Source organism: Montipora foliosa, chromosome 14 (assembly GCF_036669935.1).
Source record: "Montipora foliosa isolate CH-2021 chromosome 14, ASM3666993v2, whole genome shotgun sequence".
Taxonomy (NCBI): Eukaryota; Metazoa; Cnidaria; class Anthozoa; order Scleractinia; family Acroporidae; genus Montipora; species Montipora foliosa.
In genome coordinates this window covers 3,107,599-3,122,598 of record NC_090882.1, presented here as the reverse complement: position 1 = coordinate 3,122,598, position 15,000 = coordinate 3,107,599, and the positions used below count along the sequence as shown (strand labels likewise).

The 15,000-nt window shown below is 40.3% G+C and overlaps 3 protein-coding genes across 7 annotated transcripts in view; 2 read left to right on the top strand and 1 right to left on the bottom strand.

Annotated features, from left to right (window-relative positions):
• The window catches only part of LOC137984790 (uncharacterized), a 51,920-nt gene extending 46,665 nt beyond the window's left edge, over positions 1–5,255 (top strand). For 3 of the 4 annotated variants that reach the window (XM_068832075.1, XM_068832074.1, XM_068832073.1), the window contains exons 26-28: positions 1,810–1,857; positions 2,478–2,516; positions 4,231–5,255. In XM_068832075.1, the coding sequence (XP_068688176.1) occupies positions 1,810–1,857; positions 2,478–2,516; positions 4,231–4,361 (218 nt within the window). In that variant the 3' untranslated portion in view covers positions 4,362–5,255. Of the gene's footprint in view, positions 1–1,809; positions 1,858–2,477; positions 2,620–4,230 lie in introns of all 4 variants that reach the window. The other variant, XR_011119178.1, reaches the window with a different exon arrangement.
• A 2,378-nt stretch (positions 5,256–7,633) lies between these two features.
• Positions 7,634–9,358, bottom strand: LOC137984792 (uncharacterized). The gene has a single exon (XM_068832076.1). It carries the CDS (start codon positions 9,118–9,120, stop codon positions 7,714–7,716), a length of 1,407 nt encoding a protein of 468 aa, XP_068688177.1. The 5' UTR covers positions 9,121–9,358; the 3' UTR covers positions 7,634–7,713.
• Positions 9,359–10,362: 1,004 nt separating this feature from the next.
• The window catches only part of LOC137984984 (threonine synthase-like 2), a 14,865-nt gene continuing 10,227 nt past the window's right edge, over positions 10,363–15,000 (top strand). Inside the window, exons 1-3 of one of the 2 annotated variants that reach the window (XM_068832358.1) lie at positions 10,372–10,492; positions 10,577–10,801; positions 13,632–14,195. In XM_068832358.1, coding sequence (XP_068688459.1) covers positions 10,579–10,801; positions 13,632–14,195 — 787 coding nt within the window. In that variant the 5' untranslated portion in view covers positions 10,372–10,492; positions 10,577–10,578. Of the gene's footprint in view, positions 10,802–13,631; positions 14,196–15,000 lie in introns of both variants that reach the window. The other variant, XM_068832357.1, reaches the window with a different exon arrangement.

Below are 15,000 nucleotides of genomic sequence, written 5' to 3'. Positions count from 1 at the left end.
TGGAGCTCATCAAGTGCAAGCTCTATCTCTACAAATTCGTTAAATCAAGCCTTTCCTGGGTAAATTATTTTTAGGAACAGGTTTTCTCACGAAAAGTATAACAATAGAGCGTTTCCACTCACGTGACCAGTAGCCATATTGGATTACTGAAACAAAAGAAAGTATTTACTTGAAAATAGCGGTCAATTCCCTGAGGGTTAGTTTGGTACACCATCATGGCTGCCATTCCTTTGTATTGGAACACCAACATGGCCGCCGTGACGTCATGTGAAAACGCTCCAGAGGCCACTTTCGATATCTCAATATTTACACATGGCTACGAGGCTTTATGGTTAAATTTGAATATTGTTTTGTTTAGAAATCTCCCTTGGGACTTGTGAGACAAAGAAAAACAGAACTGAGCCGTGAAATACTCCTTATTCATGATAGCCGCCATGTTGGTTTTCAAATTGTCACGCAAATTAGCCATGTGCTATGCTGGGAGGCAAACATTGGAATAAAAGCAAATTGCGGAACATCAGCTCATCGAAATATTGAATTAACAATGCTAAAAGTACATTTTAAAATTTAGAATTAAGTAACTTTTATAATAATTTTATATCTGTTGATTGTCTCCGACATTTTGACTCTCTACTTCGTTATCTGTTCATTTTTCACTAAAAAACATCTAAGTAACTTGTGTAATCATTCTATTTTACTACTTAAGTGATAAACATTCAATGAACGTGAAACAAATCATCTGTGTGGCTAAGATGTTCGTTATAACCTCTCGAACTTACGTTGTTTGCCCCCTCAGAAATGTGTAGCTAATTTGCACGATAAGGATGGTTTAGTGGTCATCAACCGTACCTCCCACCTCTGTGACCCGGGTTCAACTCTGGCTCGGATCGTATGTGGGTTGAGTTTCAGTCGATCTCAATCTGACTCCGAGGGTTTTTCTCCGGGTACTCCGGTTTTCCTCCCTCCTCAAAATCGACTCCCGGCCTATTCCAGCAGGCTGTGGTGCTGTGCTCCGTGGTCATACATGGGTCAAGGGCCTAGCCGGCAGCACAGCTCCTTCGGTCCGACCTCGTTGAGCTGTGCCCTTAGTAATTCAGTCTCCGACTGCGAGAAAGGGCAATTAGCAGGTCACATATTATATTATTATTATTAAAGGCAAACCCAACATGGCGGCTATCGTGGATAAAGTCCATTTGACCATAAAGCCTCGTAGCCATGGCCGAATATTGATATATCGAACGTGGCCTATTCCCTTGACGTTGAGATAGCTCTGTTTTGATTGGCTTTTACAACAATGGGAGTGCTCAATCTCCTAAGGGAGGCGTTCTATAAACGGCAGGTTTCTTTTGCAGGACACAGAACACAGGTCAGAGGTCATTGTTTTACTAATAAAGATAGAATCCTAAACAGTCATAAAGGCTAACCTTAGGCCTAATTGGGCCTACAGGAAAGTTTTTAGGCCTAAGGTTAGCTGTTATGAATGTTTAGGATGCTTTCTGTATAAGTAAAACAATGACCGGTGACCTGTAAAAGAAACCTGCCGTTCTATAAATAAATAAACAAAATTATTAGTGATGATGATGGTGATCACTATGACGATGAAGGTCACCTTCACGGCGACGACGACGATGACGATACATTACGATGTATTTTTATCGTCTTCTGGACCAATCGTGAGAGCCGTTGTTATCAATGCGCCTTGGCCCGATGGTGATGACGATAACCATGGCAATGAAGATGATGAATGTTTTTTTTTCTCGTCTGTGGGTCTTACAGCATTGCATTTAATTTCTGTTATCTTTACCACAGACTCTTTCACTAAGAGAGCGCGTTCCAACACAGGCAGCAGCATTGGAGGTAGGTTGTAGGTTGTGAAAAGAAAAAGGGAAAAAAACTTCAAACAATTCCTGACATATTGTTTCATAAGTTAAGATTGGAGCGGCCCATATCGTAAAATACCTCGCTCAACCATGAGGTCAGCAACAAATAACATTTTGTTCAGAGACATTCTCGCTCCCACTAGAGCCGACTTGCTCACTTAGCCAGCGTTTTTTAATTGCAGTGTCTAAAAAGCAAAAAAAAAAAAAAATGACAGGAATGACTTTTGGGCAAACGAGGGTCTTCAATTGAAAGGGGCAGACTAGGTCTCGAGAAGTTAAACTACACAAAATGAGCTGCAGTTCCGTGACATAGCCCCATTAATTTACGCCCTATTTCTGAAATTATTTGATCGCAATTTTGCCTCGAAAAATGGTGTTGTTAGCATTCATCTTGATCATTTCCCAAACATTTAAAACTTCTGAAATTAAAACGTAATTAAATTCTTTGTACTTATTGCTATGAAGGAAATCCGTTCTTTGGTATAAGAGTATTAGAGTTGAAACCAAGGAAGCTTGCACGCAATTCCAAATTCCATAACAATAAATCTAGAGATGTTGGCGTATCGTCTCGTTAAGTTTTCTTCTCTTCTTTTGTAGGCAAATATTCGGAAACAAAGTGGCTTAATCTCGAGCATGGTGAGTTTGGTCCCTAGAAGCCCTCTCGGATTTTTCAAGGGTATTTTTTAAGAAGTTGGTTGAAAGACACGTCGCGTTTTGCGCGTGAAACGTGTTCTCTCGAGTAAGTCGCGCGAGATGTTGGTTACAGCCAAAATTAGAGAGATTGTAACGGCAAGTTTGAGCTTGTCACAAAGCAATGCAAATGTTCTTATCCTCGCTCATTTTTTTGTCGTACTTACTCGATATTTGCGGTTCGCGATGGCTAGAAATATATGAAAGTCGCGCAGTCTAAAATTGATTTTTGGCAAACGGAAAAGTTCACCTAAGGTCCGCGTTTTTCCGTTTTACGCTCGTTTCAATTCCAAAAGTCAAAGATTAATCGTGGTATTTAGTTTGTGATGATGCTTGAGGAATTTTAAGTGGGAAAACATGTGTTTTTTCCTCTGAAAATCAGCTTTAAGACAGCACGCTTGTTTTGATTGGCTAATTCGGCTGGCCGTATTCTACAGCACTGCCTTCCAAATTTAGAATTTTGTTTTTTGTTGCTTGAATAAAAAATCTATAGATGGTATAAATCTCGTTTGTAGCTGATGGTCAATTTAAACAATTATCACGTCATTATATATATATGATATGTAATAAAAACTAGATCAATGGATAATATAATTCTAGAGTTTTGATTGGCTTAGCCATCATGGCATGTGAGCTATAAAACCATGCTCCGGAAATATCAATAGCTTTCCGCATCAACTTTTTTTTTGTCTTAACAGAATAAAGTAGGAAAGATTTATCTATAATTTGTGGACGCTTTCAATAAAACGACAATTATTCCTCTCGCGCTTGTTGGATATGAGATGATTATAGCCTACGCACCTCATTAGCTACCTATCGTCTCATAACCAAGTTGAACGTACGCTTATATATATGGAATAATTGCATGTTAATTAGTATAATTACGTAAGTGATTATTGAAAATTCTCTGCGCTAACTGGTTGTTCTTGAGGTGCATAATATACTGTATTAGTATATACTAAAACAGTGTCGGTGGCTAGCGTTGGATAATATCCACCGCTAGCCACCTCCACTTCGGTGAATAGTTGTTAAATGTTTTACCTCATCTTAAGGTATGGGGACACGTGATTTTGAATGGAATTTTGAGAGGTTTAATTAAAGAAGGAATAAAAGAAAGAATAATATTATTTGTGGAACACCAACAGAGAGTTACCCCCAACCCAAGAGCACACCAGGTTGGTAGGGGACTGTTTGGGTGTCCATACATCAATTTCTAACTTCAAATTCTAATTTTTAAAATACATCAAATCTTAAATATTTCTCATTTCTCCAAATTTGACTACTCTTTTGAGAAAAACTATCTCCTCCCAAATATACCAAAAAATCACCAAAAAATTTACAAAACACCCCAAAACATTGATTTGTGTTATGAGCATAGGGTTTTTGTATTACTTGAAATGCGAACGAGATCTTTCCATTAAACCGATTTAAAGCGGCGTGAAAAACGTCCTTCAGGTGTACCCCCGCCTTAATTGTTATTCATAAAAATTTGTAAACGAAGCATTTGATTATGTACATAGATACGCGCTCTGCAAGCCAGTTGTTCTTATTAATATTATTTTTTACTTCACACGAAAGAATATGTAAATTATAAGTTTCTTATAAGGCTCGCATAAATCTCCTGTACGATGTACTTTCATATTTGCTTCTTTCTTCTTAGATGGAATGCCGGTTGGTCGATTGCAAGTAATGCTGTCTTATTCAGACACGCCGGACGCTGCCGTCGCCCCAACAACATTAAAGAAGCGTTCAATTCTACGGAAAAAGTTTTCTTCAAGTTCAAATCTTTAGTACCTCTGCTTAACCTCGCAATTGAAAAGAACATGGTTCTTATCTCGATACCGCCGCATATGGAGGGCAATAATCACTAAAGAGCTGTCACGTGACTAGGGAGCTTAAGCACGCGCGTTTCTGCGACACGGACGGCAACCGGAAGAGGACATTTCTCGTGCCAGGACAGTGGTGTCTCCCAGATTTTTATACGAATCATCTCTAATGAAGAAAAAATACTTAGCAATGTAAATGTGGTTGTCTGAAGACCAGTTAAAAGGGAAAACAGCTCACTTCCGGTTCCCGTCTGCGTCTCAAAAACGCGCGTGCTTAAGCTCCCTACTCTTTGCACTTGACGTTCACGTTCAAAGAGAGACGCTTTGGGACTGAGCAGATTTCAAGTCAGGCTATAATATAGGGCCCCCTGCATCTTAACAATAACGACAAACATACACAATGTACTTAACTTGTCAGAAGTCAGAACTGTAGACACACCAAATTAGGAACTCGTGCCAAACGCGGGAAAATGTGCAAATGTTGACCAGCGCAGAAAAGCGGAAACTGCCACCAAACGCGGAACATTAACGCTGACCAAGTCGTAACTGGCATTGTTGTTTTGCTTTTGATTGGTTGGAAAATAAAAACGGGTTTTATGTGATTGGTTTGATGTATCAGGGATATATTGAGCTGGCTGGTCAGAGCGGTAGTTGAGCCCGCAGGCACATTTTCTTTCGTCTAAAACTACATGCAAAAGAGGCTTGAGGGACAATTCGATACAAAATGACCCTTTAGCCTCGTTTATACGGCAAAAGCGCTGATAACTCCGATAAATGGTTATTAGGAACTCGTGCGAAGCGCGGGAAAAGTGCAGAAACTGCCACCAATGCAGAAAAATAAACGTTGACCAAATCGTGATTGACATTGCTGTTGTGTTTCTGATTGGTTGAAATAATGAAACAACTTTGGTTTGGGTTTCTTAATAGACGAAGCACAGCATCGCACTCTCAATAAGTTATACTGCATGAGCTTACTACAATACACTTCAATTCGATTGTAAGATAGTGTACACTGTTAGGAAGAGTTCACTAAAAAATAACTTTCGTGGAGTATAGGAGAATAGTTTAAATTACTACTTGTTCAGAAATCCAATTTTATTTGATTGAATGCCTTACCTGGCCTTATCTTCGAGTAGTTCAAACTGAAGAGTAAAATAATTATTCTCTTTAATTGATATACTGTATGTGTATCCGCAGGCTACAATGTAAGAGGTATCAAAACCTATAGGTTTCCATGGTATTAATACTGGTTGGTGCTAACCATGCTTTAAACAACCCGGGCCGGACCCTAAAAGCGCAACATCCGAGATTCAAACGTTTGTAAAAGAAGTGGGTTAATTGGTGTTTTGTATTTAAAGTTCAGAATTGTCGTCCTGTCGTTTGGATAAGGTCTACATATTGGGGTAACATTTGAACTGTATCTGGACACGTGACTTGAATACTGTGTTTCTTCTTATGACGTGTTCATGGCCGTGACTTTAACATCTTCGGTTCCCGCGGCCTGCTCCCGTCTGACCTTGTAGCTCAGTCGGTAGAGCTGCGTTGATCTAACCCGACGGTCTTGGGCTCAATTCCCACCCTGGTCAGAGTTTTTCTCTGTCCTTGTGTGGGCCCATTTCCATTGGTAGGGCTAACGCTCACATGGTTCACATGGGGTAGAAAACAAGCACACTTCACATTACACTCTAATCAGTTAAGTCTGGTGAAATATGCTGCTTCACGGCCAACGTTTGCAAATACGTAACCCATCCTTGTAATTGTACATGTTCATTGCCGTGACTTTAAGATGGCCTACTCCCGTCTGACCTTGTAGCTCAGTCGGTAGAGCGGCGGTGATCTAACCCGAAGGTTCAATTCCCACCCTGGTCCGACTTTTTCTCTGTCTTTGTGTGGGCCTATTTCCATTCGGATAGGGCTAACGCTCACATGGTTCATATGGGGTAGGAACTTAGTACTTCACATTACACTCTAATCAGTTAATTCTATTGACTGTGACCTTGATAGATCATCATCATCATCGTGAGGGAGCTTAAACAAAACGGACGACGAAGACGAAGGCAACGAGAGTGTCATAAGAAAATAAAACCTCACTACATTTTATATCATTTCGCGATTATTCTAAGTTGCATCAGAAAGGATGTAACGTATTCATGGATTATGCAGGAATTGATTTAACTTGTATACTTCGCGTGTGAGTTAAATTAGGACAGAAAACAGGAAATGTATCTTCCGGTTCTAAAGTCCTCCATGTAACCTCAAGTCTGGTGATTTTGCGTCGTTGTTTGGACGAGAAAGTTTAAGAAATGTACTGAAATGGAAAACAATAATGACTAGCCTGCAGTGCAGGCGTATTTTGGGCGCGCGAGTGCACATTTTCGTATTAGGCCACCATCTCAGATTTGGTAACTGTGGCCGAAGATTGGGGTCACAATCCAAGATGGCGGCATCGAAAACCTGATTTATCTAGCGTTCCGCGCCAAAATAACGCCTACACTGCAGGCTAAATAATGACTGATAACTTTGATATTTACCCAGGAAGCTCCAATCACACGAAAGTGGTTTTCAGGGAGGTCCTGCATCCAATCGAATTGGAATTTAGAAATGTTGGTTTTTGAGGAGAAGGGGAAAACCGGAGAACCCGGACAGAAACCTCTCGGAGCACTAAAGCCATTGTTGGTCATGAAATCGATTGTTTGTCTGCGTTGATGACCTCGTTGACTTCGGCGTTCCATGAACTCTCAAAGACCATAAAATACCCTAGAGGCGAGAATCTGTCATGGTGATCTTTGTAGACAAGACGTAAAAAGTTGAGTAACGCGTGAATGTCATCAGTTTCATTCTTAGATTGTGTCGAGACACGACAGTTCCATGATGAGGAAACTGAACAAGCTATCTTTGTTTCGGGATAGAAAAAAAGTGACGCTCGAAGTAAGACAATCCTCCTGCCCAAGTATTGTAATTAATTGGCAATGAAAATTGATGCCATTTTACGAAAACAATTTGGTATTTACGCCCGTAAAGAACTGATCTGGGTGGGCCGGATGACCAATATTTAGGAAGTGTCGTAAATGGAACAAAACAAACCAAATTATGGGCATAAGATGGCAGAGGAGATCTCATTTTTCCACCAGCTGCATCGATGAACGTATACCAGGCGCGCTTTCACATTAAGTATCCGTTTGTTTTTTGGGTTAGTCAGTGATAATTAAACACGAAATAAACAAGTTTAAGAGACAATTGTAAATGTGTATTTCACTTTATTGTACTTGCAGTATATTTCACTGTATTTAACTGGTAGCCGCCTGAGGTGAAGACAGTTATACGTATTTGATCGCCAAAACCGAGGCTAATGCAATCATGGAGCGATTTTTAAAATTAACTGTGATAAAATTGTCCTCATTTGGCGTTAAAATGCACTGCGCGGCTGCGTGGACGCCGTGTCCGCGTAACGCGGCAATGTACACCACACACGCGATTTTGATTTCACACTGTTTCAGTCTGTGGACAGCAGCTTTGATGTTTTGACTAAGCTCAAGGCACCAGCGCTGACAAGATCGACTACAGAACTGTTTATCATGAAGGTAACTCTGAAGTTCTTCCTTGATACAGTCTTGTAACACTGAATTCTTTGTTCGAGGCTCAATGAGTCGAGCGCGACACAACTTGTGCGATAAATTTGTTTCCGCTGTCTGTGAATCGTCATCGGGGAGAGGCATGTAAAATATATCCGGATTGTGAAATTTGTGCAATTTAAGAGCAGGGCGCGATGCCAGTTTACTGTTTACATTACTGTTTGACGATGATCCAGTTTCCTTCTTTACGTTCTGAACGTGCGAGAACGTGTCGCGAGGATCGCGCGTTGATGTGGATTTTTCCACGGGATCTTGCCCAACGTTTTCGGCATGACTTTCTTCACTTGTTGTGCGTAGCTTCCTTCTTCTCTCGCTCATTACATCAGGTTCGTTGATTTTCAGCGACTGGATAAACTTTTCGTCAAATTCCACAACGTGTTTTCGCCTTTCTTCAGGTGTCCGCGAATGAAAGATGTCAGGTGCCTGACGCTTATCAACTGCGCTTCCAGAACCGTCCAAAACCGGTGCTGGGAGAGAAATCCTCCTCATTTTTCGCGAGTCATTTTTAGAAATTTGACCTCTGTCGTGCTGGACAATGTCTTCATTAAACCTGCCATCAAAACTATGTACTTTATTTTCCTTTGAATCAGTGACTTGAGTTTCGGTCTTTCCACTGTGGCCGAACGATTTTGGGGCCGAATTGATGCGCGTTACTCGCTGTTTAGCTCGCCCATTGACTGTTCTTATTCGCGATGAACTGTGCGAAGCTCTTCTACTAGGCTTCAAAAGCCATTGAAGCGAAATCCGTTTGAATCGCCGGGCTTTGTGCTCCGCTACCCTTTCTGTTGCGCAACCACCCTTCTTGTGTTCAATATCGTTGGCAAGAAACACATTCTGGCCGCTTTCGGTTGTTAATTGGTCCCCGCAGCTTTTGAAACGTATACTTCCCACATTGCCGATTCTCGGGTCCTCACTAAAAACACATGATGCAACGGTAACTATCTGTGATTTAAACACTTCAATCTCGAAGCTATCTGCCGCTTTGGAGTCCGCCGATGCGTTTTTCGCACGTTGTTGATCTCCTTGACTAGAAACGACCGACATATCTTCTTTGTGAGGTATGTAATGCGCAAGTACATAAGCTCGACTCATGTCTTAGATTTCGTTATCTTACCGGCGTTCATCCGCTTATCTTAGCCCGAATATTATCGCCGTTTCGGAGGGGGAAGCATCCAGAACACGTGTAACTCATCGATCCAATTGAAGTGAATTATTGAACCCAAAGATGAGATGAAAGACATAACAAAAGAAAGTTTTGCAATTTTCGGCGAGCGAGGAGCGAAAGTTGTTTAAAAACTAAAATATAATGAATGCTACAAGTTGTTTACTGTCGGGTAAATACACTCCGTATTTCTAAGCCTATAAAGAGCTTGACCCTAAAACATGAAGTTTAGGAAGGGCTGCGTCGGAGATTCCATATCAGTTTTCAAAATAATCTGCTTTTGCGAGCCTTGAAACTGCTTGATAGAAAATTTGTGTCGTTTCCCTTAAAAGGAAATGATTCTCGTATTTAATTTATCGTTGTAGAAAGGTATTTTGCACTAATTTACGAATATCTTTCAACGGTTCTTTAGTATTTCAAATATACGTTTGCCGGGTTAAAAAAAAAAAAATTCGCCTGCCCTTGGCCAGACCTCCCTTTTCGCTTATTGTGGCTCAACACGTTACAAAATATGAGATGACCTTTGGTCCATGTCTTCCCTTGTACCTACTAGATGTCAATCAAATCATTTAAAGTGGCTATGTTGCTACGCAGCTTCAACCACAGAACGAGGTACATGCCCTGAGGATTTTTCTTGTTTTTTTGTATTTAATTGGACGGTTTTTATGCAGATGGAAACTTTGCCATGTAGCCACGTAGCCACATTTTGCGTGTGTGTGCGTAACAGGTCTAACAGAGTAGCCGCTTAGCCACGTATTCTGCAGTTAAGCCTTTTCGGAGAGGAAAAAATACATTTCATATTTGGTAACGCCGGTCAATAACCGGCAGCATAAAGCTGATGTGGGCCCCATGGCCTTTGGCAGCTGACTGCCTAGGCTCTGAGCGCAAGTGCGCATCACTATTCAATGCAACAACTGTAGTTTCAGAACACTTTCTTTTCAACTTTTATACACTGAATAACAGAGAAGTTATCCCTCTGGAACCATCCGCCAACCTAGGAAAAGCGTACCCAATTTATAGGGGTCAAACCCTTGAACCCAAAGACATAAACAAACGGGAAGAATTGTAAATTTAGAACTTTTATTGCTCTTTGTTACGTTTTTCCTGTAACCTTATATCTGGGAATTTTCGGGTGCCGTTGATCAAAGTCGGATGCCTGTGGTACAATTAGTACCCAGGGTCCACTAGTCATTCATCATGGCGGCGACGGCGGCTAAACTGAAGGAAATCTTCCACACGCCACGTCTTATCTTTTACAAAAGCCTAGAGAAGAAACTTTGTTACTTTCGTTCTGAAAAAAGGGTATGAAGTTCCGAGTTTCGTATTCTAATTACGTATAGTTCAAGCCTTTGAATTTGCATCATTCACTGATCGATCATTAAACAGAAATGAAATATAGAAGCACGCGAGGAAAAGTACAAGCTTTATCATTTGAAGACGTGCTGTTTAGTGGCTATGCAAGTGATGGTGGATTGTTTATGCCAGAGCAGATTCCAGTTGTGGATAAAACTACCTTAGAGAGATGGAAACAGCTGTCGTACGTGGATCTTACCAAAAAAGTGATGTCACTGTTTATTCCATTGGACGAAATCAGTGCTGCAGACTTGAGTGGTACGTTTTTTAGAAACTAAAGGACTATTCTTGGTTGACACACTTGTGAATGCCATGTTTATTGGACAAACAAAGGAAAATGTTTGCGTAACAACTGAGGGTGCAATAGTCATTGTGAAATTCCCAATCCGGATTTTTGAATCCCAAGACGGATTGGAATGATTTCCGTACAGGTCCCTACTTGATTATGCATGCAGAATAAATTAATTATGCATTCGCACAATTGTTTTGTAGAACAATGCGCATACCCAAGGGAATCAAATATATACATGGCTAATTTGTACTTACGGGATGATCATTCTCTCTCACTCTCTCGCTCCCTCTCTTTTTTCTCCCTCTCTCTTTTCTTTGCCCTTTTTGCTCACACCGTGTTTCTTTCTTTTCGTCCCAGCTTTCCTTTTTCGATTCCTTTGTCCTGTCTTTCTATTCCAGATCCCACTCGGCTTTTTCTGTCCTTTTTTCTAAGTCTCCCACAGTCTGCCTTGAACTCTGTACCACTGTAAACCTCTGGATTACTTGTCCCTCTTCTAGACCACTGAGCTAATGTGTCAAGTTGCTAATTCACACCTTGATAATGATATTTCTTTGGAATTCTGGATGACAATTTACATAACAATGATAAGTAAATATATGTAGACGTGTGCCGTGGCGACCACCAATAAATGCACTGATGTTGCTTCTTTTGAAACAACGTCACCCCTTAATAATGCTAACCGTGGCCCTGTAGGCTTAAGGTTGAACCCAGTAAGGTTAATCGAGTATATCTGTGAATGTCTGAATTGCTTGTTTTTTTCATCCCCCGTAATGCACACTTAAAAGAACACTGCACGGAAGAGTATACCTCCTTGTGATTGGGGCATCCTATATGGGAAATTTTTTATGCACAATTTATTGCAGTATAAAATCTTTGAGTCAACGTTAACCCCTCTCTTTCATCAAACTGTGAATTTTAAAACTAATATGGCCGCCCCTCAAGAAACAACTATAAACTTATGGAAACTATCCCGACTTTTAGCCGATCACGAGCGGTGCATAGAGTGGTGCAAAGAGCACAATCTGCTCTCGTCGTCAATGAAATGCCCTAAACCTGAGTGCGGAAACGCACTCAAATGGCAAAGACCAACTGCATCAGGAGATGGATTTGTTTGGCGATGCTCTAGAAAAAACTGCAATGGACAAGCTTCAATCCGCCAAAGTCATGGTTTTCTGGTAGTAAGCTTTCCCTTGAAAAAATATTAGCCCTAACTTACGCTTGGGCGCATAAATTCACCACAACACAAGCAGTGCATGAAACCGTGTCAGATGAAGAAACCACCTCAACAGAAACGGTGATAGATTGGTATAACTATTGCCGGGAGGTTTGTACAGATAGAATAATGCAACAACATGCGAGGCCAATAGGCGGTCCTGGTACAACTGTTGAGATTGATGAGTCCAAGTTTGGCAAGATGAAGTATCACAAAGATCGCTACATTGAAGGACAGTGGGTCTTTGGTGTCATTTGCCACGAAACCAAGGCCTGCTTCCTTGTTCCGGTAGAGCGCAGGGATAAAGAGACACTCTTGCCAATTATCCGCGCTCAAATATTGCCTGGAACACGTGTGATGAGCGACATGTGGAAAGCTTACGATTGGCTACAAGACAGGGCTATCATCATCTCACAGTTAACCATCACCTAAACTTCGTCGACCCAGACATGCGTGCCCACATGCAGAGCATTGAAAATACATGGTAGGGAGTAAAACGAAGTATGCCTCATACAGGAACATCCGTGGATCTGTTTGAAAGCTACCTACAGGAGTGGTTGTAGCGTCAGCAAAACAAAAGTGATGCATTCAAAAACATCATTGAGCATATCGCTGATTTATACAATATGCGATAAAGAGCCCTCTCTATGCACTGCTCGTGATTCGGCAAAAAGAGCCGTACATTATACAGGAAAGAAAACAAACCCTCACTTTGCTTTGGTGAATGACAAAGAAACAAAGGACAATTTTAAGAGCAAAAAGAAGGTAGGCATACAATTTCCGCAAACTTTTATTTGGTCTGTTTGTTTTGTATATGAGAATCTGAACTGTATTTGTACAAAGATTTCTTAAAACTCCACTTCTTTTGCTTATTTTAAAATTGACAAATGGCTAAAATTGCTGGAAAAGTGCAAAAATTAAGTTGAAAATGTTCAATTTTCCGTATTTCAGTCAAAAAATTCACCGATTTTTTAAAAGTCTATATAGACTTAAAAAAAAAACCTCTAAGAAGACCAAACAAAGCGCTACACTCCCAAAGGACGTCTATTGTTATTGCTATTGTTTTCTTGAAACAAAGGACCGTATGCATAATGAAGTAGGGACCTGTGCGGATATTTGTGTTTCTTTACCAAATCCAAAAATGGATTTTGAATCCAAATTATCCATGGTCTGTGTGAATTCTTTACATCAAATCCAAATCCAGATTATTTGGCTTTCTCATTACTGCTTTATGCATTCCCTGGGGAATGGATCTGGCAACCGGTCTCAAAAAACAGGAGAAGACTAATCACCACTTGCGAGATCAAGATAACTGCATTTTTCCTCTCAAGTTGCCTAGAAAATCATGAAACGAAAATAAGGAAGTTCAGTAATGACCAGAACATGTAAAAGGCCATTTTTATGAGCATACAGTAGCATATCCAGACATAGCAATGATGTCTTCTTGAATTTCGTTTCCTCACAAGACGGATAAATGATCTATTAAATTTTTTGCTTCAGAGATCATAAATTTTGAATAGCTAGAATTTAAATTGTTTGAAAACAAATTCAGCAAGTTTTGTCACTCTGTTTGCTTTTGACAGATCTTATCGATAAAGCATTTGCGGAGTATGAACATAAGGATATTGTTTGTCTAACAAGGGTCAGCAAGTTTCACTTCCTTGAACTTTTTCATGGAAAGACACTGGCCTTTAAGGACTATGCACTGGCTACTGTTGGGATGCTCATAGATTATTTTTTGAACAAGAGAAAGAAAAACACAATAATTCTTGTTGGGACTTCTGGCGACACAGGGAGCGCTGCAATTGAAAGTGTCCGCAGATCAGAGTGGGTCGATATCATTGTGTTGTTCCCCAAAGGACGCTGCAATCAAGTTCAAGAATTACAAATGACAACTGTTATGGACCAAAATGTACATGTCGTTAGAACAGAAGGAACATCAGATGATTTGGATGTACCAATCAAACAATGCTTCACTGATCATGCTTATGCTGAAGCTAACCATCTTTGTTCAATAAACTCTATCAACTGGGCACGCATAATGGGGCAACTGGTTCATTTTTTCTACGCTTATTTTCGAACTTGTAAAGAAGTTGGGGAAACTGTGACATTTGTGATACCAACAGGAGCTTTAGGACATTGTGCAGGTAGATTTTAACTTTTGTCTTTAGTTACAGTAATATTAAATTTTATCTTATTTGGGAAGAAAGGCCTTCTGTGGTAACTGAAAGAGAATACGCTTCAGCTCCAATAAAAAAAAAAAACAACTAAATATTAATTCATCAGAAGCAAGAAAAAAATGTATTCATTAATTATTGATATGAATGCTATTTTTATGAATAACAAAGGCACAAACACGTATACGATACGTAATTTTAGACGCGTCAAAAAAACGTGTATACGCGTACATCGTGTGCGATAATTTTGCGTCTGCGTTGTTCGCTTATCTCTGAGCGGCACTGTAAGTCTTGTGCCACTAAGAGTTCACAGTGGCTACCAACCAAACAATTGACTTGTCAATGGAGCACCCACAAATTTTACTGCAACTGACGGCAGAAATCAACTTGCTGTTGAAGCACCCTTAGGGGGATAATGGGTTACTTACAACCTCCCTTTTCATTCTAACCATTAATCCTTAAAGTGTACCTAACCTTAGATAATTTTTCTAGCTTAGATTAATCTGTTTACTGATTGCAAAAATATTCTGCCATTTTTCACTTCAAAATTCCGATTTTAGTGTGCCATAATATGTAATAAAACCAGAAGTTGGTCGTGTATGTTCTATGCCTGAGCTGGTGTTAGGCATGCACATGTAGGCCTATTTCAGAGATGAAGTCAAAACCTCCTCTGTATTGCAAAAATTTTTTCAAAACTGGAATGCAAAACAGATTGTTATATCATCTCAGGGCTAGACCCAGGTCTCACCAGCTCATCTGTGGGACAAACGACTTT